General features: G+C 42.5%; 1 protein-coding gene across 1 annotated transcript in view; it reads right to left on the reverse strand.

Annotated features, from left to right (window-relative positions):
* Positions 1-25,241, reverse strand: part of clmpb (CXADR like membrane protein b) — a 68,172-nt gene extending 42,931 nt beyond the window's left edge. Inside the window, exon 1 of the mRNA XM_008277594.1 lies at positions 24,885-25,241. Within this exon, the coding sequence (XP_008275816.1) occupies positions 24,885-24,933 (49 nt within the window). The 5' untranslated portion in view covers positions 24,934-25,241. The remainder of the gene's footprint in view (positions 1-24,884) is intronic.
* Positions 25,242-25,459: the final 218 nt, after the last annotated feature.

The raw sequence follows: 25,459 nt of genomic DNA on the forward strand, positions 1-25,459 counted from the left end.
ATGTTTATGGCCATTTTGTAAATGACTCCACCTTATGGGCTCTCCCTGAGGAAGTAAAAACAAAACAGGAAGAGTCCAGGGTAGGCAGTGGCCAAAGTTATGCATATGCATGATGTATAACAGTGAGGCAAGTGGTTTCGGGATGACGTCCTATGGTGGTGGTGAGTCAGTAGATAGTTTCTCAGACAAACAGCCTTTTACGAATAAGCTAACCGCTCTGAAGTCTGTGGAGGAGAAAAGTGGTTGTTCAGCAAACCATCAAGGAGCAAATGTTGCAGTGAAGCTTGAACATCTGCCAATATCCTCCTCTGTTGCTGCCATGAGCGAATACACACTGATAGGCATAGCAGGTCAAGATTCAGGGTAAGAGAATGACCATTAAAAAGTGCCCCTTTCTCTATGCTGCAGGCCCTTTTAGCGTGCGCTGGCGCAATACTACATCCTGGCCCTTGCTGGCCAAGCCCTCCAGGAAAATAATGCATGTTCCCATCAGTCATGCTACACTGCAGTGCACCGCAACCCCCTCCGCTTCCATGCACCCTCGACCCAATCCATCATTCCTGAGTACGGTGGCCTCAAGGCACTGTCTGGGAGCACTCTCTGAAGGAATGGGAAAAACAAAAGAGGAAAAGTCAAAAAGAGAGCAAAATAGAGAGACACTGAGTTACAGACAGAAAGACAAGAAGACAGAAGGGATGTAAAGGAGACAGTGCCAGAGGCTTTTAGGAGGAGGGCGTGGTGCGTGGCAGACTGCAGGAGGCCACTCCCATACTGTTTCTCTCTGCTGCTGTGTGGAAATGCATTTTATGGCTTCTTTGAGATGGAGCTAAAGCAGAGATTTGTGCTTAATTTTCTTCAAGCCTTTCATTGCTTTTGCCCCTCCTTGTCCCCATTGCCTGCTGTTTTCCTATGAGCTCAACTCCCGACTCGCTCTGACGTTCCCCTTTTTTTGCTGCTGTAGTGCATTTCTTGCTTTCTTGTTTTTTTCCCCCCCTTTTTGTGCTCATTCCAATTTCAGGCACATTTTGTTTTGTCCACCTTCTGACTCCATATTTTTGTCTCTTTAGTTTTCCTCTGCCTTTTACTTTTCCTTTACTTCTTTGCCTATCTGTTTTTCACCTCTCCACTCTCCTATTAACACACCATCTCCTTCCCTCTTTTTCCCTCTCTCAGCTCTTTTATCTATTCTCTGTTTCTCTTGCTTCCCTTCTGCTGTCTCATTAGCTGACAGCTACAGCGGTACTCCTATGAGAGGGCCAGATGAAACCCAGAGAGTGCTGTGACCTTCGTTTCACGTTGGGGCCACTATCAGTGACAAGCCATCAGCTGCAATGACTTCCAAGGTGCACACTCCTACAGGCATGCACGTACAGACACATACAGTATATACACTAATGGGCCGCACGGACCATCATGAGCACACACATGCACAAAAACAGCACATTCTGGCATATCATGGTCTGAGTGTGTGTCAGCAGACTTAAACCTTCAACTAGCTATTCACCAAGGCTAAAGAGGTGACACATACAGCAGGAAGAAATGACAGCCAACGGACACCCCCCTCAACACACACACACACACACACTTTCATATTCCTCCACATGATCCATTGCATGACTGGGGGATGGGGGAGGTTATGAGGCCAGGAGCCTGCTGGGGCCAGAGTCCTTGAGACACATGCACACATAAACAGAACATGCAACACACGCACACACACACACACACGCACACACAAGCACACACGCACACACAAAGACCATGCTGTAAATAACAGCCATCAACCTGTGTTTTAATCAGCTTCAGGGACGCATGGGTGCTCCCTGTGATGCTAACAGGCCATCCTTCATCAGTGGAGTGGGTGGTGGGGTGGTGGAAGCACGGCAGTACAGACCCAGAAGGTCAGTGATCAAGCCCCCTGGTTGACCCCACAGGCATGATAGTGACAAGTTAGCAGAACGCTGCATCATAAACCCAGGATGTAATAACCACGGGCAAAGAAGACAAACAACCTTGAGACTAGACATATTTGCAAGATGAATGTGGCAGTGAACACAGGCTTTAATCAATCTATCTCCTCCACTTGATCAATTAGCGGTAGTCAAACTACTATTGGTTAAACTTCAGACTAGCTGTAATAAAGCTGATTCGGCACTTTTGAGATGGAAGTGACAATTAGGATTATGTGTGAAACTGAGGAGAGTTGATTGCAAAGGTTTACCAGATGCTAATTTTGTAAGTAGGAAGAAGATCTCCAGTCAACACAATGACTGCTAATTGCCTTGATTAGCTTCCCTATGTACACTTCCTGAAATCAGGTATGCTTTTTTCTTCTGTAAGGACATGTTAGAGCAATTTCATACCCATTTAATCACACTTTACAGTATCTATTCTGGTTTGGTTCCTTTCTAGAGAGAGAACAATGTTTCGCTTATTTTGAAAAAACAGCAAAGGATGCAAAAAGTCTAAAGAAACTGACAGGAAAAGAAGTGACATGGTTAAGTACATTGACGTCATGGGAAAGTATGATGACTTTGAATTGAGCCTTAGGATGACACAGGGGAGAAAGAGGGCTGGGACTAAGACTAGGTTGCACACAACCATACTGTGCCAAGGAGAAAGCCACCTTGACTGTGCCAAGCTTGTTCACATTTAGCAGCATGCTACAAGAACCAGCCGTGCCATATTCTTTGCATATCCACAAACATCTGGCACCCAACACATCCAATCCATCCCAGCCCATCAGTGACTGAGAAACTGGATTCCTTAAGGCCCCTAGTGTCTCATTTAGTGAATCCAACCCACTTACACACTGACGCCTGCTTCCAATTCATTCCATGTTACCATACCAGCTGAGTGACGTCCGAGACTTTCTACCGTAACCATGAAAGACTTCACTTATGAAATGAACTGCCTGCAGTTATGACTGATTTTATTGTTTAAATGAGCAACTTAAGCTGAACTTTAATGTACTAAGTTGAAGTTGAAGTTTGCTCATTTAAAACATAAATCAATAGTTAACCTTCACAATGCAGAAAAGAGTAAAGCAAGAGGGAGCAATTAATGCTGATGGGGAAAAGCTCTGGGAAACAAAAACACAAATAAAAACATGATTGCATGGCAGAGGATTTACACTTGCTATCATCAAGAGATTCTAATTTCCTCTTGGATTGTTAAGAGCTCTATTGCGATTAGCAAATTAACAACTATGCAGATGAAGTGGTGATGAGATGTCAGAATCAGTCGCTTTTAGAGAAAGAAATGGAAAGTAGCTGTGTCAAATATGCAAAGCTGGGTCTGTTGCACTTCTGATGCATCGTGTGGCTTCTGTTTTCATAGTTGCTTGATTGCAAAAGTTGCAACTGTTTGAGAAACTACATTTAGCAAACTGATAATTTCTTGCACTGTATAACATAGTCATAGAGAGAGGAATGGGTTAAAGGTCTCTTTCTGTAACAGCTCAAACCTTAAGCTGTGCAGACTCCTTGTCTCCTTCTTTTTTCTCAGAGACAGGCAAAGAACAGCATAAACCACACTCTGTCACCCTCTGAGGCTTCTCTTCACTGGCTCCGTCCATGAGTCAAAACTGCTTTTCACTTACTAAATCATCTTATAATCAGTCATAGTCTTAGGCTTTGCTGTCATTTTCTGTTTGTAAGTCATGCTAATTTTCCAAGACATGCTGGTGATGCAATGGTTTTTGTAAACTGAGCTTCTTGCAAATGGTGTCTTGACTGATTAGGATGCAGGTGCAGTTGCTAAAATTTACCACATTTATCCATTTAGGGCCGATTAACACGCTTAAACACCCCTTTCTCCACATGCGAGCTCCAGTCTGCTCTGTCTACAACCAGCATGGCAGTGTGAGGGGTACCAAGCTCCGTTTGAGAGTAATGGCGGAGGTGTCTCTTTTGCTCAAATGGATCATTGCGCTCCAGCTCCCAGGGTGAGGCAAGAGATAATTTGTAGGGACAGGCAGAGTCTCAAAGTAGACATTGATTTAGTTGGATAGCCACGGTCCTGGACAGATGCACTTTAACTTACGTAAAGGGAAAGAGTTAATAAAATCCATCATAACCCTACCAAATGGAACAAAATTCGGAGCGTCTGGTGTATCCACTAACGGCAGTCTTAAAAAACCCAAACTCATAGTCATCACTGAATAAAGCACCTGCGATCCTTTGTAGGCAGAAGGATTCAAGGAAGCACATATTAGCCCGACCAAGAGAGGTCAGACAGGCTGTTAAACAAGCTAATTAACATAAAGTCTAATAGCCCATAAGGATGTGTGGGGAGACAAGGTTTAACACTTTAAACCATTAAGGCCCACTATCATTAGTACTTCCTCCTTCAACGTGCTGTAGCCTAGAAATTGCTACCAAGAGTTCCATCTGGCAAGAATCTCGAGAACTCGAGTGATAAGGATCGGCTCCCACACTGGCCACTACCAACATTGCTTCATCATCACAAACAGTCACCCAGAAAACAATAAAGCAGGAAAATGACCTGAGATTAAACTGCCCCTATAGCACTTTTTTTCCCCCTCTAATGAAATGCTCTGTTATAATTAATTTCAGTCCTAATCACGGCAGATGCAGTCATGGGATTTTTTGAGAAAGTGTTCAGCTCAAGTTCCCCATTTCCTTGCATCATACTTCTTTCAGAATCAGAGGTGCTAATATATTTAGATTAGTGCGACTCCTACATCTTAGAATTGATTATTCCCTCTGCTCTCTTATCTAAATGAGCCTAAGTCATCCAGAGTTCAAAGGGTTTGTTTAGCAGACTTGCTTTGCCAAATGAAGTGGACAGAGAAACCCTGGGTGGCAAGCTACAGAGAAGAAAAGCATCCAGTAACAAGGCAAAGTGCAATACTTCAGAGTTATGTTGTTTTTAGCTTGCTCTACCTCCAGAGACCGGCTACAGTACATTAACAACCACAAAGCAAGCACAAACACAGTCCTGGATATGAGCTGCAGAACAACAGAGAAGATAAAAGCATTTTTAAAATATATGAACTCTTGCATCTTTCACGCTAAGCTCCTGGCCTTCCCCTCAATGAGTCCAAGTTAAACACACTTCATCCAACCTGCTGTATAATAATCACAATCCAAAGTCAAAGGAGAGATTTAAATAAATGAGGACAAGTACAGTATCAAGTTTCTGCTGTTAAAGGCAAGGATCCCAACCCCCCCGCCAAAGAAATCTTGACATTATTTTTAAACTCTGACTCTTTCAGATCTTCATTTTCACAGACAAGAAAGAGACAAATAACATCATGAGTGGGGAAAAAAAACTGATCACAGTCAACGTCTGATGTGGAATTTTTGCACTTTTCACAAAATACTGGCTCAAATCTACAAAAACAGCTCTTCTCAGGTGACCCTGTTTAGTTACATTTTCTCTTCCAGGAAATCTGTCTTCACCTAAAAGCAATCAAGCGTTTTTTTTTTGTATTTTTTTTTCTTTTCTTGTTATATAACCACCACTTTTCAGTGTAGGAGTAAGACCGTCATATGAAGAGACGTGGACGTTATGATTTAAATCTTTTGAGGAGGGAGGAAATGCGAGCGACACTGGATTGTGAGGAAGCAGAGCCGATACAAACACTCGTGTAAATGAAGCACACCCGCAACCAAAAAAATAATAGGGTCTATGTTTGAAATGCCTATTATGGTGTTTGCTCTGGCTATGGAGAGATCTCATTTTGGCGCGGTCACACCTTCATTTGCAAAGCTGTGGGGGTGACAGACTGAAAGCAAAAGGAAGAACACAGACATACGCAAACAGAGCGAGATTGTAAGCTTGATTTAATAAGTGACGGAGGGGCTCCAGGTGTTTTTAATTGTGCATTAGGCCTGTTTATTATGACTGACTGAGAGCTTCACAACAGGATCTGCTAAACACTCTTAAACATCTGCATTTTTTCACTTGTGCCTCATTTTTCCCTTTGACTCGCCGTCTGTTTATTTCTCTGCCCCACATTCAGTCACTCTCCTTTTTTCCCTTTCGTTTTGCATTCTCTCTCTGTTTCTCTCCCTCCTTTCTTTGCCTCGTCTTTTTCTCGCCTCTCCTGCTTCATGTGACAGAAATCTGCAACCCAGTTCAAGCTCCCAACAGGCTGGAAAGATTTCAGAGTTCCAGCCCATTTTTATGTGCATACTGTGGTACAGGATGAATATAAGCGTTAAATCTACAATTAAGTATTCAAATTACAATGACACACAACGTATTTTATTTACACCACTGAAGCTTATTTTTCCGTGTATAAGCATAAAATGAAATGCAGAAGGTTTAGGGGATGTCAGTTACTGCTCTTACTTCAACCCTGCATGAGGCCGCTGTTTGGTCATTGATCCTATTTACCAGACAAACTGATTAAACATTTTGTGAGCACATTTGTAATGGTTGACTAACTAATGAATGGTGAGAGCACAGTCACTGGCCGATTAATCGATTGGAAAGATAATTGATGACAACACTGTGAATCCTTCGGGCCATTTTATTATCCTGAATATAACAAACATGCACCCAGCTTCCTAAATATATGTATTGGTAGGATTTCTAAGTTTTCTGTGGTAGCGAATTGGTAGCAAATATATTTAGACTGGACAAAACAAGCAATTAAAACTTATTTGATGGGCTCTTGGGAAATGTGGCTTTATTTTTCCTTCTTTTTTGACATTTAATGGAGCGAACAATTAAACAATTATTTACTGGTCAATTAACTAATCTGGTCTGGCATTTTGAGAACAACTAATAAGATTTGTTATTTGCTGGGTTGGGAAAGTTTCTAACATCAGACTCATGCTTTATTTGAAAGGGTTAAAAATCACATATGTACACATGTGGCAACTGCATTCAGATCTGAACTTCTGATCAGATCACACCAAATGACTGTGTCTGCACTAGGAGACAAGTGATTACAATAAATGCCCTGACACCTCACTTACACCATACATGTACATCTGGGCTGACCGTCTGTTGTAGAAATTATGTAGGAGTTGGTTGAAAATGTCTGGGTGCCAAATTGTGTCAGTAATTGTATGAATATGAGTGTGAGTTCTCACACTGTTTCGCGCTTCCCTGTACAACGAACAGCCACTCTCATGCCATGTGACAATAATGCAGAAGAGGGTGATCAGATTGGACAGGGAGAAGCTAATGGTTACGCTAATGTACTGAAAGGCCTGCATGCTAATAAATCTATAAACAAACATTCATAAGTGCAGACTTGCATGATATATGGATGCACACACACACACACACACACACACACACGATACATTAGCAGGGATGTGCAGATGTATGGGCATTTGCTTGCAAGCTTATACACAGAATCACAGTTAAAAACAATTGCACACACACAAAATAAATAAATTCACCAACTGCCACACGGATGCATTTTAATAACTTGATTTGCATCCACTGGATTCAAATATACTTAGCTCAGGATTTATTATAGGTCCAGCCTGATACGCTGACGGTAAGGGATACAAACAGCCTTGCTTCTGAAACACACACACACACTTTTACTCACTTATGCACACCTATTTGTACTTGCACAAATCTCTATTGTATAATATCTGTAGAGCATCTGTCCCTGCACGGTGCAGTAGTAAATAACCCATTGAAGGTCCCTCCTTGAAGGGAGGGACCTGCTAATGAAGTCAACTGTATGCCACTGCACTGCGTAACTCAGTGAGGCTCGCTGGCCGCAGCACGGGACTCCTACTCACCAGGGCAGTGTGCTTTGCTTTGCTCGTGGCTTATACTGCAGTGACATAGATTGATTCAGGAATAAGAGAGATCACGCCGCTTTTAACTCGCGTGCTCTCCTCTCACTTTCACTCCTGCTCTCCATATGGTGGAGATAGCTTTGAATGCAGGCATTAGAAATCCGCTGATAGAACTGGGAAGTAGAATGGGATGCAGATGATGTAGACAGATAATAGAAGCCTCTTTAGTGTAGGGGCCCTCCTCCTTAATGCGTGCCACACTATCATCTTGATGTCTTTGTGCCGGAACATTGTTCCCTAGTTTGGAAAATGAGGTAAATCGGATTCAGAAAACAAGTGGATTAACTTAATCACCCCTCGGCTTTGACAATGACCTTCGCTTCTGAGGCATAATAAGGATTAGTTAGAAGTGGAAGGACATATGCCATGCAGAAGAAAAAGATTATAGTTCTCCCATGACAGAATGATTGAAATGTGCTATTCCTTCATAGTGAGAGGCTGTGATAAGAAGCCACGGAGCAATGCATCACAATGCAAGGCTGTGATATTCAAAGGGAAACTGTGAGTGATATTTGTAACCCTACACAGTAAAATGCCTTCAGTGTAGCTTTCTCAGGCAGAAATCTGCTTTTAGCGCACAAAATTGTACATAAACACACTGAAGCAGGAAGAGAAAGGTTTACATTTACATTAAAGCTATTGATTTCCAGGCCGGCTGGCATATATTCCCAACAATTCCTGTCATTATTGCAAGGGGAAATGGCGTAATATTTCTTACAGGCCATGCTACAATATTGATCTCTGCACAGGAAGGCAGTTATTCTCAGGACTGTATGAAAGACAATACAGGCATGTCACTGCGCACTGGCTCGATAGGGCATTACAATCAACAAGGTCATGCAAATTAATAACGGGAGTTGACCTTCAGCCAGACTTATGGGAAAGGTGAAGTCAGGTGGGAATACGAAGTCACCAGGCATGCTGCTAGAGGCAAATGGAGGAAACAAGATCTTCAATAGCAAAGGACGGATGGGAATTGATCTCCAGTGACAGAACAGGGTGATCAATCACCCACCAACCCAGCGTGCCCTACCAGGACGGGTGCAGTTCTGGAAGCTGATCCTTTTAAAAATAAAAAAAGGCAGGTTTGGAGCACAGACAGGGAGGGGAGGGGGGGGAATGTGCTGACGTGAGTTCAGTGAAGGACGTGGCTGTCCATCGCTGTTGTTGCTGTTGGGATCAGGATTTATGCTATTGTTGCTATTGTCAGTTAGAGAGGGGTTATCTATGAAAGGAGGCTTATTGAGGAAAAGCTGTGTGTGAGCGTTTGTGTGTATTTCTACTGATGTATCAGAAGATCTGTGCATCTACTGAGAGTGTGTGCTGTTCTCTGTGTCTGCGTGTGAAGTGGAAGGACACAGGAGGATGGCAGGGGAGCAAACACGCTGCAATTCCTCAACTCCTGTTTCCCTCCTCACATTCTTCTCTCTCTCTATCTCTGTCTGTCTGTCTCTTTCTCTCTATCCAAGTCCTCCTCTGTTCTTTCCCTTTATGCTTCTCTCACTTTATTTTTTTATTTTTTTTTATTTCACTCTGTCTGTTTCCCTCTCACATCCCCTGCTCCAATGACAAGGGTGCTGTTTTGGGAGGAGTGACATTAAAATGTGGTGAATGCACTTACATAATGGGAGCCGGTCGTTGAGCTATGTCTGTATGCATTTATGTGCTTATCACCGTCTGCTCTAACAGTCTGTGTCTTTTTGCTGTGTGTGCGTAAATTGTAGCATCACTATGTGTGCAAGAGTGTGAGCTATATGTTTGTTTATATCAGCCATGTGCAAATTGTTCACAGGTTGTCCTAATGTGCCTGGAAAGAGCAAGCACGCACATAAAACAAAGTCTTACACACATACTCATTTATGCCTGCACTGCACATTCTATTTTTCTAAATATCGACGAGAGAGAAAGGGGCACTGTATATTGCATCAGGCCTGTACTGCAGCAACACTGAACTGAGAAATATTAAAATTTTCTACCTAACTGCCATGCATTTTTTCTCTTCCTCCTTCTGTCATCTCTCACCAGATTGCACCTTCATTGCCCAGCATGTCTCCTTGACCATGACACCTATCACTCACAGCAGGGATGGGAAGTTTGTGCAGTGTGCACTCATGCACGCAGCAGCAGTGGCTTGGCGATGTGGCAGTGGCATTGTCTCTTTAGAGGCAAGTGTAAACAGATTGATTGGGCCACTATACTGCAGTTGCTCGTGCTGACTCACCCTGTACATTACCAGAGATGGAGAGAGAGATGCAGGGCACAGAGAACACATGATGCTCATCAAGTGGTCTCATCTTTCCCCCTTACTGTCCCATTCGCCTCTGTCCTTCCCAAGGTTATCCGGCAGGACGTCAGGAGGGGGGTGTAAGGGCAGAAGTGTGGCGAGGGTCAGAGAAGGTGACAGATCACCTGGAGCAGCTTCGCTAAACAGCCACGGACATGAGAGGGCCCTTCAATAGAGCTCTTGCTCTGATTAGTAATCTCTCCCTGTGGATACGGCGTGTAAACCTGAGAGCGAGGGAAAGAGTCTGGGACCGTTAGAGGGATTGTTACTGCGCCATGTAAGCCGGCTTGTTGGCTGGGGGGGGGGGGGGTTGGCGACGTGCGGCGACAACGCTGGGGGCGGATGCACCATTTTTCTATTCCAAAATGAGCCCAATGTCACCGTGACAGCGCAGCGTTCCTCTGAGGGCACCGCGGGCCAGGGGGGAAAATGATGGATGAGTCGCCAAGCAGCCTCTCCTGCTTCATCACTGTGTACACACTCACACTCTCACACACACACACACACACACACACACAAACATGCACTCAAAGTCAGGGAAATACATAGACGTAGTATACTCACACGATGACAATGCATACCCTGCAATATGTTCACACAAAGGCATCTGGGGATACACACGTTTTTTCACACACACACACCTGCACAAACAAAATATAGACACACTGCAAATATGCTCACACAAGGCCATCTGGGGATACACACATACACAAACACGCACGCTTTGAGTGATTTATTTGTGTCCACATGAGTTATAATTAATCACCGGGATATAAACACTCCAGATGCAGATATTTACAGGAGTTATCAGTTACACAAACACATACACACTAACACCTAGAGCACACAGCGCTGCTTTCATTATGACTGCAGCCCAGGCTAATGCCACAGGATCAATGACAGATCCTCTCCCTCTTCCTCTCTCCTCTCTCTCCCCTCATGTCTCTGACCCAAAAGCAGCAGTGCGCTGCCATGCAGAGCACCCTGCAGTGTTTATTCCTTCTATGACTGAGCAGTAGCTTCCAATACGGCTCTTGGGTCATCCTGTTGCTAATACTCAGCCTTAACATATCTATTCACCCTCCCTCTTCACTACGTATCCCCCCCAACCCCAACTAGCCCACCATTCACTGCGACACCAGTCATCAGGGTTAGGAGGATTATATTTGAAAGCAATTACTTAAAGTGCTGATTACCTGCAGAAAATTGTAACCACTAATGCTGCTAGAATAGTTGATTTATGTCACACTCCTGTAAGAGCATCCAGTTAAATAGGGCTCATTTTAATCTACAATGCAGCAATACATTTAAAAAAAAAAAAAAACACAATTCCGAGGCCGCAGTCATACGGAGCAATGCAATAATTCTGAAGCATCATAAGCATCTGTGATCTGATTACTGCATATTTACAGTAACTGCAACAGATTACAGTTGTCGTCTTTTTTGGAATCAGATTACTATAATTTCATTACATCTAATCAAATACTCCTCCTCGGCCCTGCTGAGCTCACAGAAAGCAGCATCTTTGACGGCCCTCATGCAGATGCAGGTCTATGCGGGCAGCAAGGGAGAAATATGGTTGGCCTCTGGTGAGCAAGGCGCATATAGCTGAGTGGCCATCCATTACGACCCTGCGGCGAAAAGCTATGCAGGCTCTGCCTACTCAGACCCCTTGTCTCATAAGAGTGAGTAGGGATTGGGAAGAGGAAAGACAGTAAGAGAAAGGGCTCATAAACATATTCTCTCAGGATGGGGGGAGGGTGCCATGTAGAATCCTCCAACATGGGGTTGGAGCAAAAAAAAAGTCTGGCCTCGTAGATTGATGGACTATGCTTCTACGCTTGCAGTGTTTTTCCTGCAGCCCAATACACAGGGGTGTACGGCTATGATTACTTGTAGTCAAGCCGCAGCTGGGAGTGGATCGTGGCTACAGTCTAAATATTAGGATTAATGACCATGCTGGTCAGTCTAGTGAAACATCATTCATATTTCTATTGTGTTCCAACGCCATGTAGGCAAACAGTAGCAATGCAGGAAACATTTGGAGTCTGCAAAAAATAAAATGCATTGTTTTGTTTTTTCCCCTCTGCTCTCCCATCAAATACAATGCTGTGACAGATGTGATAAATAAACAATAAGTGGGATTACTTGAGCTCAACTACAGGTGATGGTAAACAAAAATCAATATGTGAAATAATGAGGGCTTTCAAAACCTATGTACCGCAGGCCATGCTAATGCATTCGACTGATAATGTGAGCAACAATACATCAAAATGTCCACCCACCAGACAGGGCAGGTTAAATGTCTGTTCTCCCCCTCACTCCACTCTCCCTTCCATGAGATCCGTTGCTGAATTATGACTATATGTGCAGTTGGTCCATCTGAGAAGAAGAGTGAAGTTTGAAAATGAAGGCGATGACAGAATAGGCAGTGTTCTAACTGGGTTGCAAGGAGAGCTCTGAGCTTTAATGAAATAACTTTCATTAATAATCGAAAATGAGCTGACGCAGTTTCATTCTGATTTCCCTAAAGACCCCGCATATGGTTACGACAAACCAGTGCTAACTTGCATGCCAATGAAAAAGTCTCCCACACATGGGAGGCACAAGAGGGTGACTGACAACACTATTGACATCACTGAAGAAAAACTGTGCACAGGTCTATCTGTCTTCACTAGAGGGCTATTAGCTCGAGATGAAGGACAGCATAGGCATATACATGAAGCAAAGGTTAGTGATATCATCTGTCCTGATCTTGTAGCAACAGACTGTATTAATCTGTGACTTTAACACGTTGCTCCACATGCTAAATACAAGCGCATAAAAGAGTCTTCCAGTGACTCGTCCTGCTGCCCCATGTGAGCTGAATACTGAATGAGTGAAATGTCATCATAAAAGCTATGTCCCGAGAACATGCGAGGGGAAAGGATTAATTATGAGTGAGGAAAAAGATTGCTACACGTGCGGGGATGATGGTGCTTTCTGTGTCATTTGGTTCTATTTTGCAGGAAAGGCGTGTAACCTGTCGTGTCCAGTGTCAGTAATTGTAGCCAGCAGCAAACACATGTGGTCAGTTGCCAGTGCAGACCGTTGCTAGCTGTGCACTTTTCCTGGCGCCCTTGCCACTATGCAACTTTCACATCCTGTAACTGAAAACCATCACCTCTGTCATTCTCCAGTCTTGCTACTTCAGAGGCATCCGTGTCTCACACCAAGCAGGGATAAGCTCTCAGTATTGATCTGGTCACATGGCAAAGGCGAATATATTAAATGGACAGTGAAACCTGCCCAAGCAGGCTGAAATCTGATGCTGAAAGAAACCATGGTGCTCGCATTGTTCTTTTTGTTTTAATGCTGTATACTGTACATATGTCTGCGTGGCTTAAGCTTTCTTGAGGCTTTTGCTTTCCTACGCAAGTTTCTCCGTATCTTGTCTGATAAGTTGTGGCAGCCACATACAGTAATGTAGGCTTTAGAAGACAAGCATTGATTTCAAACAAATCTGCCCAGACATCTCCTCTTTCTGGTTTGGTACACCTTTCCACGGCTAATGAGCAGCCATCTTTATTCCCTACCGAGTGAGATGTTCTTTTTCATGCCTTGTGTCAGAAAACACTGGCGATTCATTACCAGAGAGGAGAGATGAAGGAGGAAGGAAAAAAAAAAAAAAAAAGAAGAGTATGATGGTTAAGCCTGAGCTTTAAGACAGACAACTACGTCCCCTAATCCCTTCTGAGCAGCCATAAGCCTTCGGTTATCACTCGTTAGAATTGTGCATCCCTTAAACACATTAACTTGGGCCCTAATACTCACCCCTTTTGTATGACACAGCAGCTGCTCATAACAGACAGTCACTAGGCTAAGAGGGAAGGAACATGCTAATTGCTGTCAAATTCATTTAAATGGGTAACAAGGGTGTTTTTTTAATGGATGTGGAGTATCAGCACATTTTGCGGCAACATTATCCTAGAAAGCTCTTGAGGAAATTGCAATTCCACAATGTCCCTTGAAAACATGTGTCAGAGAAGGAATCTGACGATAAAATCAGGCACGAAGACACAAATTGACAGCCTCCCAATACCAAATGTGTTCACCGATCATTCATGGTTATATGTTCTTCTTTCTTTCTGTGACACATACATGTAGACTTTTAGAATACAGGTCCAAAAAAAAAAAAACTCCTGACCCTTGCATTCAGTCTGCTGGCCAGCAAGAGCTCCTACAGTTGCATGAATAACATATAACATAACAAAAAACAGAGTTAATACTTAACTTAACAGGACATACAGAGATTGAGAAATGAAACAGGTTTAACATTGTGCTGGAAACACAGGTATAGATGCATATTTGATCCCAGATACAGCATCTTTAGTCCTTAGCTTTTTGTAATTGAGGTTTAAAAGATCTGTCTGAATTCCAAAGCATTAATAAATGAAAGTTAGCAAATGCTTAATTAAAAAGAGTTTGCATCGCAGAGAATCACAGAAATAATGCACCACTTGATTTGTAAATAGTGCTCTAAGTGCTGTTTGTGTCATCCCAAAATAATGTGCAAACAGCTTCGGCTATGTAAGATCTCAGTCCTGAGATGGCTTTGCACTAAATAAATAAAAGTAAACTGAACTGAATTGAACTGTACCCAATTGCTGTCCACTACGGCTTCATGACATCTCACGAGTAGAGCGCAAACATCGTTTTATTTTAGTGTTTTTCTTCCATTTCCATTTTCTGCGATTCAGTGCACTTGGATAAACAGGGCCTCATGCTGCCTGTGATCTCCAGCTGTGCTATGGGTCACACTGACAAGGGAGAACCACCACGACTGGGCGACCACTTCAACAAAGGAGAGCTTGTTATGTATTCTGACTGCGGCGTGGTAAGATGCTTGGTGTTTGCTGAGACAGCAGATGACTTGCCTTGCTCTCTCTGCCCCTTGCTCAACCAAGGCAGGATAGACTTAATTGCCTCATTAGCAAAGGGGCCAGTGAGGAGTCGGCCTTATCCACACTGTTCAATGTCAAGAGTGCAACCGAGAGGAAAGGTTAATAGAGTAAACACCATCTCCCTCTCCTAAATGGAAAAATGTTTATTTTCTACTATGATGGGTCAATGGCCAAAAGCTTCATTTCACTCCACACTGACAGAATTATGCATTTGATTTCATCTTATCTCCATGTTACATATTCTAACCTTTATTATTCCTAATTTCAGGGTACAACACAGCTTGCTGTTGCTGTGTGGTAACTCCCAAAGCAGCCTTTTAAGCTAGGACCCGTCTAGAAAGCAGAGTCATCATGCCAACTTTAATTATTTTAAGAGCCTGAATTTGCAAACTCTGCTATTTCCTCCTCCATAGCTTCTTTGGATCCCAGACAGCAAATCAAGCCAAATGCTAACACTCTTGATTTCCCTCTTGAAGAAAGACACACAAAATAAAAATTATGTCTGCTGCTGAGAGAAAATGTGAGGTCCAAAAAAAAAAAAAAAAAGGCTGCATGCATAATAATTTTGAGAGCGATGTCAAACTTGGAGTGCAGCACCGTTTTTACTTGCAGCTGCACCGTTCACACACCATTTTCATCCTACAACCACAAATAAGACAATTTCATATAAAGTGTGACAGTTTGGACAACAATGCCAAACCATGACAGGCATCTTGAATTCAGTCCTAAGCCCCTGTCTGTCTCTTGATAAAAAGATGTGGTGCTGTGCAAGTTAGGGCTGACAAACTGCATGATGGGCCAGGCTAAACAGGCGTTGCATTAAACACAACTGCAAAGGATGACTCAAACAAATGGCAGAAACATGCTGTTATCATTGCTGAATGACCTGCAAGTTATGATTGGGTTGTTGGCATCTATTGTGTAGTCTCTGAGGTACATTCCACTTTTGTAGTGAATAAACAACCACATGGGCACCACTAGCCTACAGCTGCAGAGAGCAGTGGCATATGAGTGTTTACCCGGCAGTAACGAACACAAACACATTCCACGTTTAGTTTATGTCCATACAAGGCTAGCATTGCCTTCCCGGTAATGGAGAAAATTAGTCCTCTTTTCGGAAAAGGACAACTTAGAGCCTTACATGATATAAATGTAACATTGGTACTGTAGATGCTTGAAGCTGCGTGTTCTGCCTCCCTTACTGCAGGGCAGTTTTCGACAGAGGATACATTAAAAATTGTTCAGCTACACATCTGCATGGGCAGTATAGCGTAAAGGCTCCATTTCATCAACAAGTCAAGTCTAACGAGTCGGAAAAAAAAGGTGGTGGTGCCATCTGTTCTGAACCTCTTTGCGGGGAAAAGGGGAAAAGAAGTGGAAGGACAAGAGAGGAGAGGGAAAAAGCTTTTTCAGCACTGACAGTATACTGTACTCTGACTACAACCTGAGCTCCTGAATAAGCGACTTTATCTCCCGTGGAAACAAACTTCCCAACCTTTTGGCCTGATAAAAGGCTCTGCGTTCCTTAATGTTAGACACTGTCGGCAGTGCTGTACTGCAATCACTAACAGTACATACTTAATTTGTGGACAACCAAGCAATTGATCAATGATATTCGGTTTACAATGTTTTCGCTGTGCTATGAAAGACCAAATGGCTGGCATTGTGGTTGGATAATTAAACCATCCATCACACAACATCCACTGCGGGAGAACAGGACTGGCAACCCAAGACAGGACCTAAATTATTGCATTTTACAGTTTCTACTGAATGGCTATTACACAAGGTGAGGTTCTGATGATGAAGGATTTTATCCCTATAAAGAATTAATCAGCAAAATTGCATTTCTTACCGAGCTTTAAAGGTCATTTCTAAAGTTTTGTTATAGTCCATAAATAGATTAAGTCCACTATTTAAACTTACTGCATAGGCAACTTTTGTTCTTTTTTCAAACAGTATAAAGATCAGTACTAGACAGAAAGCTGATTTCAGCTATCATGCACTAGGAGTGGAGGGGATTCTCCAGATGGTGTGAAGGTCTCGTACAGGTAACCACTTTGTCTTCCATTACTCTAATCAATGGCCACCGAATTCCCCCCTCCTCCAAACACCATCCATCTTTAAGTCCTTCCTGGCTGCTCTGTGACGACCAAAAGCGTCTGAAGATAAATGTCTGAAGGGCAGAAGGGCCTCTACTGATTAAAGCCACTAACGCTTTAGGGAAGACTGGCAAGCAAAAGAGGAAATGGAGTGAGACAATGGAGCGCGCGGGTTCAAAACACCTAATGGAGTGTCCTGCTTGCTGGGCTAATAGACTGCTTCAAATTGAAAGGAACAGCAGGCGTCTAAATAGAGCGACGTGGAACATTTCCTCCTGTTCATTCAGTCAGCTCCCAATTGGAAAAGCGGGAGATGAGGGAAAGAAAGAAAGAAAAGCTACCGATTGTTTGGTGCAGAGCAAGTTGTTTTCATTCATCTGCAGTCAGTTCTCAGGACTGAATTACAGCTAAATCCCATGTAGAGTGAGAGAAAAGTCAATGTTTTGTGCACTGGAATACATAAGTGAGCTATGTTCTCCTGCTGATTCTCATCTTAGCAGCACAATACCATTTGAACGTCCACATTGAAATGTGGACATGATAATCAATAATCACAGTGTGAGATGAGGTACCACACGGGCTGGGTTCTGACAGGTGCATTCTGTGACCAATTAAAGTGCTCAATGACTGCAAACACATGATCAGTTATTGGCAGATAGGTTACTGAGGTTTTGACACTCTGTCATTCACTGAAAACGTGAGCTGAGCAAATGACCTGTCAGGGAATGAATACATTGTCCAATCAAGGTCCAGTGTCCTCAGTAAATAGGTTCCACGAAATCAGCATAATCGGGTTTGGTCAACCTCAGTCACACTAACAGGCGTGCAGGTGACAGGGGAAGTCTTTGTCGTCACGCAGGCTTGACCTCAACTGTAACAAAACCAGTGTCACCCCTGTGCTGCTAATTGGCAGTAAAGGTTTTATCAGTTTTTTTCTTTCTTTGTGTCACCAATGTGAGCTAACCCGTTTGAAAGTGAAGGACGCCTCAGCAATAGGGATTTTGCTTTTTTGGTTGTTTATTTTTCTGCACAGTTGGATTGCACAGCTGCATAGAAAACAAGAGATATACCTGGTTTCAGAGACAGCGAACATAGATCAAAAGCATGTTCTGCTTAGAGAAGACAAGCATGCCAGCTTTATTCCACACTGCCAGTTTTCACTAAGGCAGAAAGCACTTGAAAGCATCTCAACAGCGCTGGGAGCTCAGTGGTGATAGCATCTCAACCCCCACTCCTGATAAACAAATCATTTTAAATGTTTTTTTTTTTTTTTGCAAGATATATGAATTTTGATCAACTTTGCGCTCGCAGCTGAAGCGCTCTCAATTGGTGATAGACTCAATCCTATTTCTAGCAATGTCAATAGTGGCAAGGAATTCATATCAAGACAAATCTTCAGTGGGGTGAATCAATGGGAGACAACTCCTTGCTCCACCCGGTCGACAGCTTTAGCGTTTATCTCAATTTTGTTCACTCTTTGATCTACTCGCTGCTTACATAAAACAATCATAGACCTTGATTCAAATATTTATGCTCACAAGCTGTAAATCACTTCACATTTTCTAAGAAAAATAGAAAGCTGTAATTGTGCTTGCTCCATTGACTTTCACAGTTACTCATTACTGCAAATAGGGCAGAAATCCTCCCTTTGGAGCAAATGGTCATGGCTGAATAGGCTACAGAGAACTGGAGACCAACCCAGTGTTTCAGTGTCAACATTTCAACTTACCAAAGTTTGAAAGGGCTGCTAAATTTGGAGCAGCTGATCTTAATATGGTAAATCTGCTGTCGCGTTTCGTCTACATTGTCTTATCTGACATTTAACAGACACAGTGGCTGATGGGACACAATGGCGTGTGTGCAAGTGCAAGACAGCAACCACATCAGGGAATAAATGGCATACTAATATATAGTGAGAGGCAAACTTCTTGGTATTTATTTACTGCCTGGCAGTGAGTCCTGGAATATGGCTAGTTAAAATATACATTTTGATGCAACAAAGCAAATCTATTGCTAATGACAAGGGTAGATGAATCCATCTGCTTCAGTCAGCTGCTGAGAGGTCTGGAGGCAGCGGGGTCAAGTGATGAGGTGAAGGGTTATTTTGTAAGGTGACTGGTGCTATTGTCTTTGGTGACTTGTGGTCATTTAATAAGATACTTGATCAAAATTAGCCTTATGTGAAGCAAATTTATCAGAATGGATGTGAAAGTCTCCACAACCAATTACTTTCCTTCTTCAGTGGTCTATTGATTATTTTACGATTAATCAATTCACATTTTCCCAAAGCTCATCTTGTCTAATCTGTTTTGTCTGGCCAACAGTCCGACCTAGAGACACTGAACCTACAAACGAAACAGCACGGAAAAACAACATATCATTACTTTTGAGAGATTGGAATAACTATTGCTCTTGTTTTCAGCTGCTTCACCATAGAACAACACTTTTTGTAAGAAACTTTAAAGTGCTACCTTTATTGCTCTCATGGAGTGGAAGATGGTTAAGGTGGATGGTGTACAACATGTAGGACCATTACCTCAAAGGACAGGCAGCTGGAATCTCATGCTTTAAGTTACTTTTTCAACATTTAACCAACGCCACAGTCTTCCTCCAACCTTAATCAAGTGCTGATAGCTGCCTCAATGCAGCCATAAAAAAGGTTTATAATGCTTCAGTTGCTACGAGCGAATGTCGAACTGTCAGAATAAATGTTTTGGGAAAACAAAGCAAATACTCTCTCGAAAACCTTCTCTTGCTCGATGTGTTCATTAAAAACATTTGCTCAGTGAAAAAAAGAAAATATGGGTGGCATTTATATTTCCTTCAATATTTATTTGCTTTTGGATTTTAAACGTAATTTCTTGTAGACAGGGTGGTTTGCTTGTAAATGCCTTGAATTGTTAATCAATTTTGTTTTTAAATTGGTGGTGGTTACTTTTCTGCAAATTGACTAATCAATTTAACTACTAATTGTTTAAGCACTTAAATGTGAACGCTAGATGTAAGGAACGTATCAGTGGCAGTTAATGGTTTGTCCAGTCCATGACTTAATTGTTCAAAAACTTAAGGATTCCTTTGAATTCTCTCGCATCCCAGTCGAATTTGTCTGACTACTGGTTGGCGTTTTGATCATTAGAACTGACCAATGAGCACCTCATGCATAAAACAGTTTACCTGCACAAGATGTCGGTGCCTTTAATTGTTTGCTAATGTTGCTGTACAGTAGAGCTCACTGGTGTGGTGTAATGTCATGTGTAGACTGCGCATGTGGCTCCAGTTAATGTGAACGTGAGCCTCTCCAGAACATCTGTCAAAGATTAGCAGTAAAGTGAAATAGGCAGTTCCTGTTCATACGTTCCAAAATAATCTGGCAGTAATTTTCCCAGTGAAGGATGAAAGGGGGAGGGTTTATAGGTCAGAAACACTACACAAACCCAGCTCTGTCTAGGCATGTGTCTTGTGTTTTTACAAGATGCGACTGACAATAGGCCCATACAGAATATCGCCCGGACAGCTATGAAATTATGGGTGTGGCAGAATCACACCAGGAGAAAGACGAAGAAACTGTCAAGCAGTGATGTATTGAAGAAACAGCCAATGAATTGAGGAACAACTGCATTATTTCAAGCAGTGCAACCTTTATTTTTACCAAGGATGTCTGTGGCTACAGTGGAAATACCTGCCTCGACCCTCCACTTGTAAGAATAAAAGCACTTACTGTACAAAGCAAGTACACTTTCACCTACAGACACTCTCATTCAAAGCATGGCATTCAGCTTGCTGCGACAGAATAGAAAGACCTTCCGTCTAAAAGCACCACAATCAATGAAACATGAAGAATCCCACAGGTACAAAAAGAGGGCGCCTTGTTATTCAGGGAAGCACACTGTCATTCAAAGGCCTCACACATCAGGGGGAAAGTGCTTGGAAGGCAAATCAGTGTTTGTTAATGATATGGGTCAATTGTTCTGAGGACGGCTGGACCTCTGTACTCATCTGTAGGCTTCTTCAGTCACCCCTGGTAGAGGTTTTGTATTCCAAAGGGCTCTGCCCTTGCTGAGCCATTCAGATTGGCCACTTTTGCTTTGAGTAATACAATCCTTTCTCGGTGGAAATCTGTTTACACTTTGTTCTGCATGTAAAGTAACTGACATTGCAGGTGGAAGGGAAGTCATTTTGTGTGAAGAAATTCACAGTTAGCTATTTGCTATTTTCCTCTCATCAGCCGAATCTACACTACACTGTGCTACAGTTTGAATGCAATATATGCTGGATATTGATTCCTGAATACACAAATATTCTGTGATGTTTGTGTTGCTGGCTTTTCTTCATCTCTGTGAGAACATGTTAATATGTCTGTATTGAATTCTTGAAGTAAATTGGGGAAATGAATTGTATTTGCCAGTTAAAGCAAGATTGAAAGTCATTTGAAGGTTTCTGCTTCTACAGTGTGAGATGAAGGGTAACTTGCATTGCAAGGCTCCATAGCCAGCTGACAAATGCCTGAAATATCATGAAAGTCCCACAAAGCAAAGCTGCCAAATTTACCACACATTCTCCAAAAACAAATATTTTCAAAGCTGAAAATATACATTGGGGGATGCCAAATGATAGCGCTAAGGAATAACGTGAGTGAAAAGAAAATCAAAACCCCGCCTTAATGTATGGTAACTACATGTCAAATATCCAAATGTCTCTCGGTTTGTAGGAATGTCACAAGTCTTTGGCTGGGTGTATGTGGGAGTGTGATTCAGGCACAAACACATCAAGATGTCACTTCATAACCTCTGGCTCAGGAGGCTCCTGTCATCTTCACATTTCAGAGATCCTCTGCCTACCCCGGCAGACATGCTAAATATAGAATGGGGACAGAATTTCTGTTTGGAGTCACTGCTCTCTTTATCTACATCTAACACTAGCAAGGGTGCAGAGACACTGCCACATCGTCCCTGTTATGCACATGTATGTATGCATGTAGACTTGAACACACATACTAACGTTATGAGTCTTCTGCATTGCCATGATTGCTCAGATTGCAATTTTCGTATAGGCTAATGCCCAAATGAACACAAAACTCCACCAAGTGAGGCTGCAGAGGGTTGGATCTCATATAAAAGCTGCTCATACTTTCCAATTACATTTCTGTCAAGTGACTTACACTGTGTTATTACTTCTTGGATAGTCATTTTCAAATTCTCTCATTCAGAATCATTTAATCCTGGCACAGGGACAGGCAGGCAATCAATCACTGGTCTCCTTTACCTGGCTGAATCTCCAACTGCACCATGCTGTTACAGAGTTACTTTATTTGACCTTGTTCTGTTTCTTACTTGGTATCGGCAGAGTTACCAAAGGGAGCTATGGAACTCTCTGTGGCAATTAATTGTGCTACTTATCTGTAATGTGAACAGTGGATATTACATCTCCAACAGATATTAATTTAAGGATGTCTCAGGACTTGCGAGGCTGAAGCCAAATAAAAAGAAAATGAGCCCCTATTAATGACTATTGATTCTTTTATAATAAAACAGCCACTTCCTCTCTTTGCTTGGCCTGTGTGTTGATCTTGAATTAACACAGGCTATAACTTTAGGAAAATGTCCTTCAGTCTGGCACAGCAGAGCAGCCTAGCTTGAAAAGCTACATATATCTCCTTGGTCAGCGGAGGAAATGCTCTTTTGGCTGACTGGCAGATATTTTGTTCTCACATGAGAGACATGTGACCCAGGTTGCAAATGCATTGGACAAGCAGTCCAATGATATCATTTTTCAGCTGCGTGAATTGTTTTATATAGTTTCTCTTCCCTGTCACAAACATGACAGGGGAAAGGAAAAATGCCTCACCATGGCAACAACAAGTCATTTAATACTCTAGGCACAGGCACATGGCTATTTTAGGAAAAATGCACTTCTATTATTATTTGGGAATAAATTAGTGCTGTATATTTAATGTGTAATGTTTTTATCTTGCCTTTAACTGTTTATTTATCATCATCATCATCATCATCTGGCATTAACGTAATCTGCATGTTGACTTTACAATACATCATTATCCAACACAACAAGGATAGCGACCTAAGCCAAAAATTGTGCTGGTATGCAGTGCCCACTGCAGAGTCAGCTCCTTTAGTTAAACTGAGGATCAGTGACCATCACCACTGAGCACATACTGTGGACTCACTGTCCAAACTGATGGAAGCCTTAACAGGTCAGCATGTATTCAGGTCTACATTATATCTCCAGCCTTCAATTTTCTGTATGTCTTAATCAGGGTCACAAGAGACTAGAGCCTTTACCCAGAATGCATTGGGCAGGGGGCTGCATACATTACAGACAGACCTCCACAGCATGTACGTAGCTGAAAAATGAGAGAGGAAGACAACAAACTTTTTGAGCATTGACAAACCCACATGAAGCATAAGCAAATAACACCAACTGTATGTCTAAACTAATGGAATGAAAAATTAAAGACAAATGCTCGTCTGATCTCTATCCTACTGCAATACCACCAACAGCAAGCGTCACAAAGACTACAGCACGACTTTTGGACTCAAACCAGGAACATGAGCTGCCAGGTCTTGGGTGTATTGCTCCTATATGGCTGCTCTCAACAGCTCTTGCTATAATACAAGGGGTTCGGAACTTTTCAAATAAGAACCCTTATTGAAACACACTTTAGGCTAAGTTCATTTCTTTAAAAACTGCAGTTTATATCTAGGTACACCCAGCTAGGGAAACGGGAGTACCCCCCCCCCCCCCCCGGTTTCACTGCAGGTGGTGAGACAGCAGTGGGGAGAATAAAACCTCTTACTGGAAGTCATTTTAACACACTGTCTGAGAGCTACAGTAACTTCCAGTCAGTGGAGTCACAGTGGAATTAAACATTCCTCATTTAGCCCTGGACCTGGAAGCCCCTTCAAGGCCCTCTGTGCTACATTATTGTATTACTAACAGTAACAATAAGTCAACTGTTACTGTTAATCTAAGTAGAAATGACAACCGAATAAAATGCTGTTCATTTCTTTATACACATCTTTGATTTTAGGTCTATTTCAAGTAACCTTTTCCTGTTCCTGAAAAACAGGAAAAGCACATGATGTGTCCCTGCAAATCGAAACAACCTCAAAATGAAATTTAGGACCGTTAAAATTGGGCCAAACAGTAAGAAACAGAATGTGTATATTTTCTAATCTAGTGGGCTGTCAGTGTTAACTGAATGTGATCCGATTTGAACAATCTCCCTTTGTTAAGAATGGCACAAAAAAAGAGGGTTTTGTTCATCCGCAGCACGCCTGCCCATGGAGAACATGTGTCCATACAAGCGCATGCAGGGTCAATAAATCTGGATAGCAGATTTAAAGGGAGGGGTCAGGTGAACTTTTATCCCCCTTCGTTCGTCCCATTTCAAGAGGAGAGCTCCGTGGAAGGTTTCCATTTTTTTCCAGGCTATGCGTAAATATCAAACCCGCAATTCCCTAAAATATGCGCATCATAAAGTGCCAGGAGGTTGCTATTTAGTGGGGGGAAATTAAAAATAAAAAATAAAAAAATATATATATATGTATTCTGACATCATTCTAGATCGATGCTGCCAGATATGTTATAAAGGACGTGTTAAACAATAACACTGCATCTTACAAAGCACATACAGCCCAAATAGAGCCCGTCCACATCCACATCCTCAGTTACTAATGTCATCGACAAAGGCTCGCTTTGCTTTTTGAGATTATTAATTGCCATTTAAAGACGGAAAGTGACTTACCCAGAAACAAAGAGCGAAATATAGCAGACATCACGGCTGGAAATCCCATATGCAACGGAGCTGGAATACAATGCGCTCAGACTGCCTTCAAATTCATTCGGCTGACCTAAGCGCAGGCACAACGAAGCGGCACCATCAGCGGATCGAGCAGAGAAAACAGAGAGAAATAAATCTTCATTGAGCATATGAGTCAAAGGACATCATATGTTGCGCACGCCCGACATATCTAAGCCTCCCGACAAGAAGAATAAGAACAAGGAGAAGAAACGTGGCTCTTTCTCTTCATCGTCATTTTCATCGCAGGCTACTTGGCGTCAAATCAAAGTTCCCTGGCTGTCTGGCTCTGGCGTGGGACGTGTTGTCTCAGAGTCCCCTCTGTCTCCTCCTCAGCAGTCTCTCCTCCTTTCCTCCTCCGCTGCACAAAATGCCAGAGAGGAGGAGGAGGAGGAGGAGGAGGAGGGCGAATAGGTGGATGATGAGGGGATGCTGAAGGATGGAGACCTCTAGAGTCTGAAGTTCTCTTACGCAGCCCGAGCATCCTGCAACACACATTAAAGGGCTTGTTGGGAGGGTGA

The sequence above is a fragment of the Stegastes partitus genome, unplaced genomic scaffold (assembly GCF_000690725.1).
Source record: "Stegastes partitus isolate 25-593 unplaced genomic scaffold, Stegastes_partitus-1.0.2 Scaffold102, whole genome shotgun sequence".
NCBI lineage: Eukaryota > Metazoa > Chordata > Actinopteri > Pomacentridae > Stegastes > Stegastes partitus.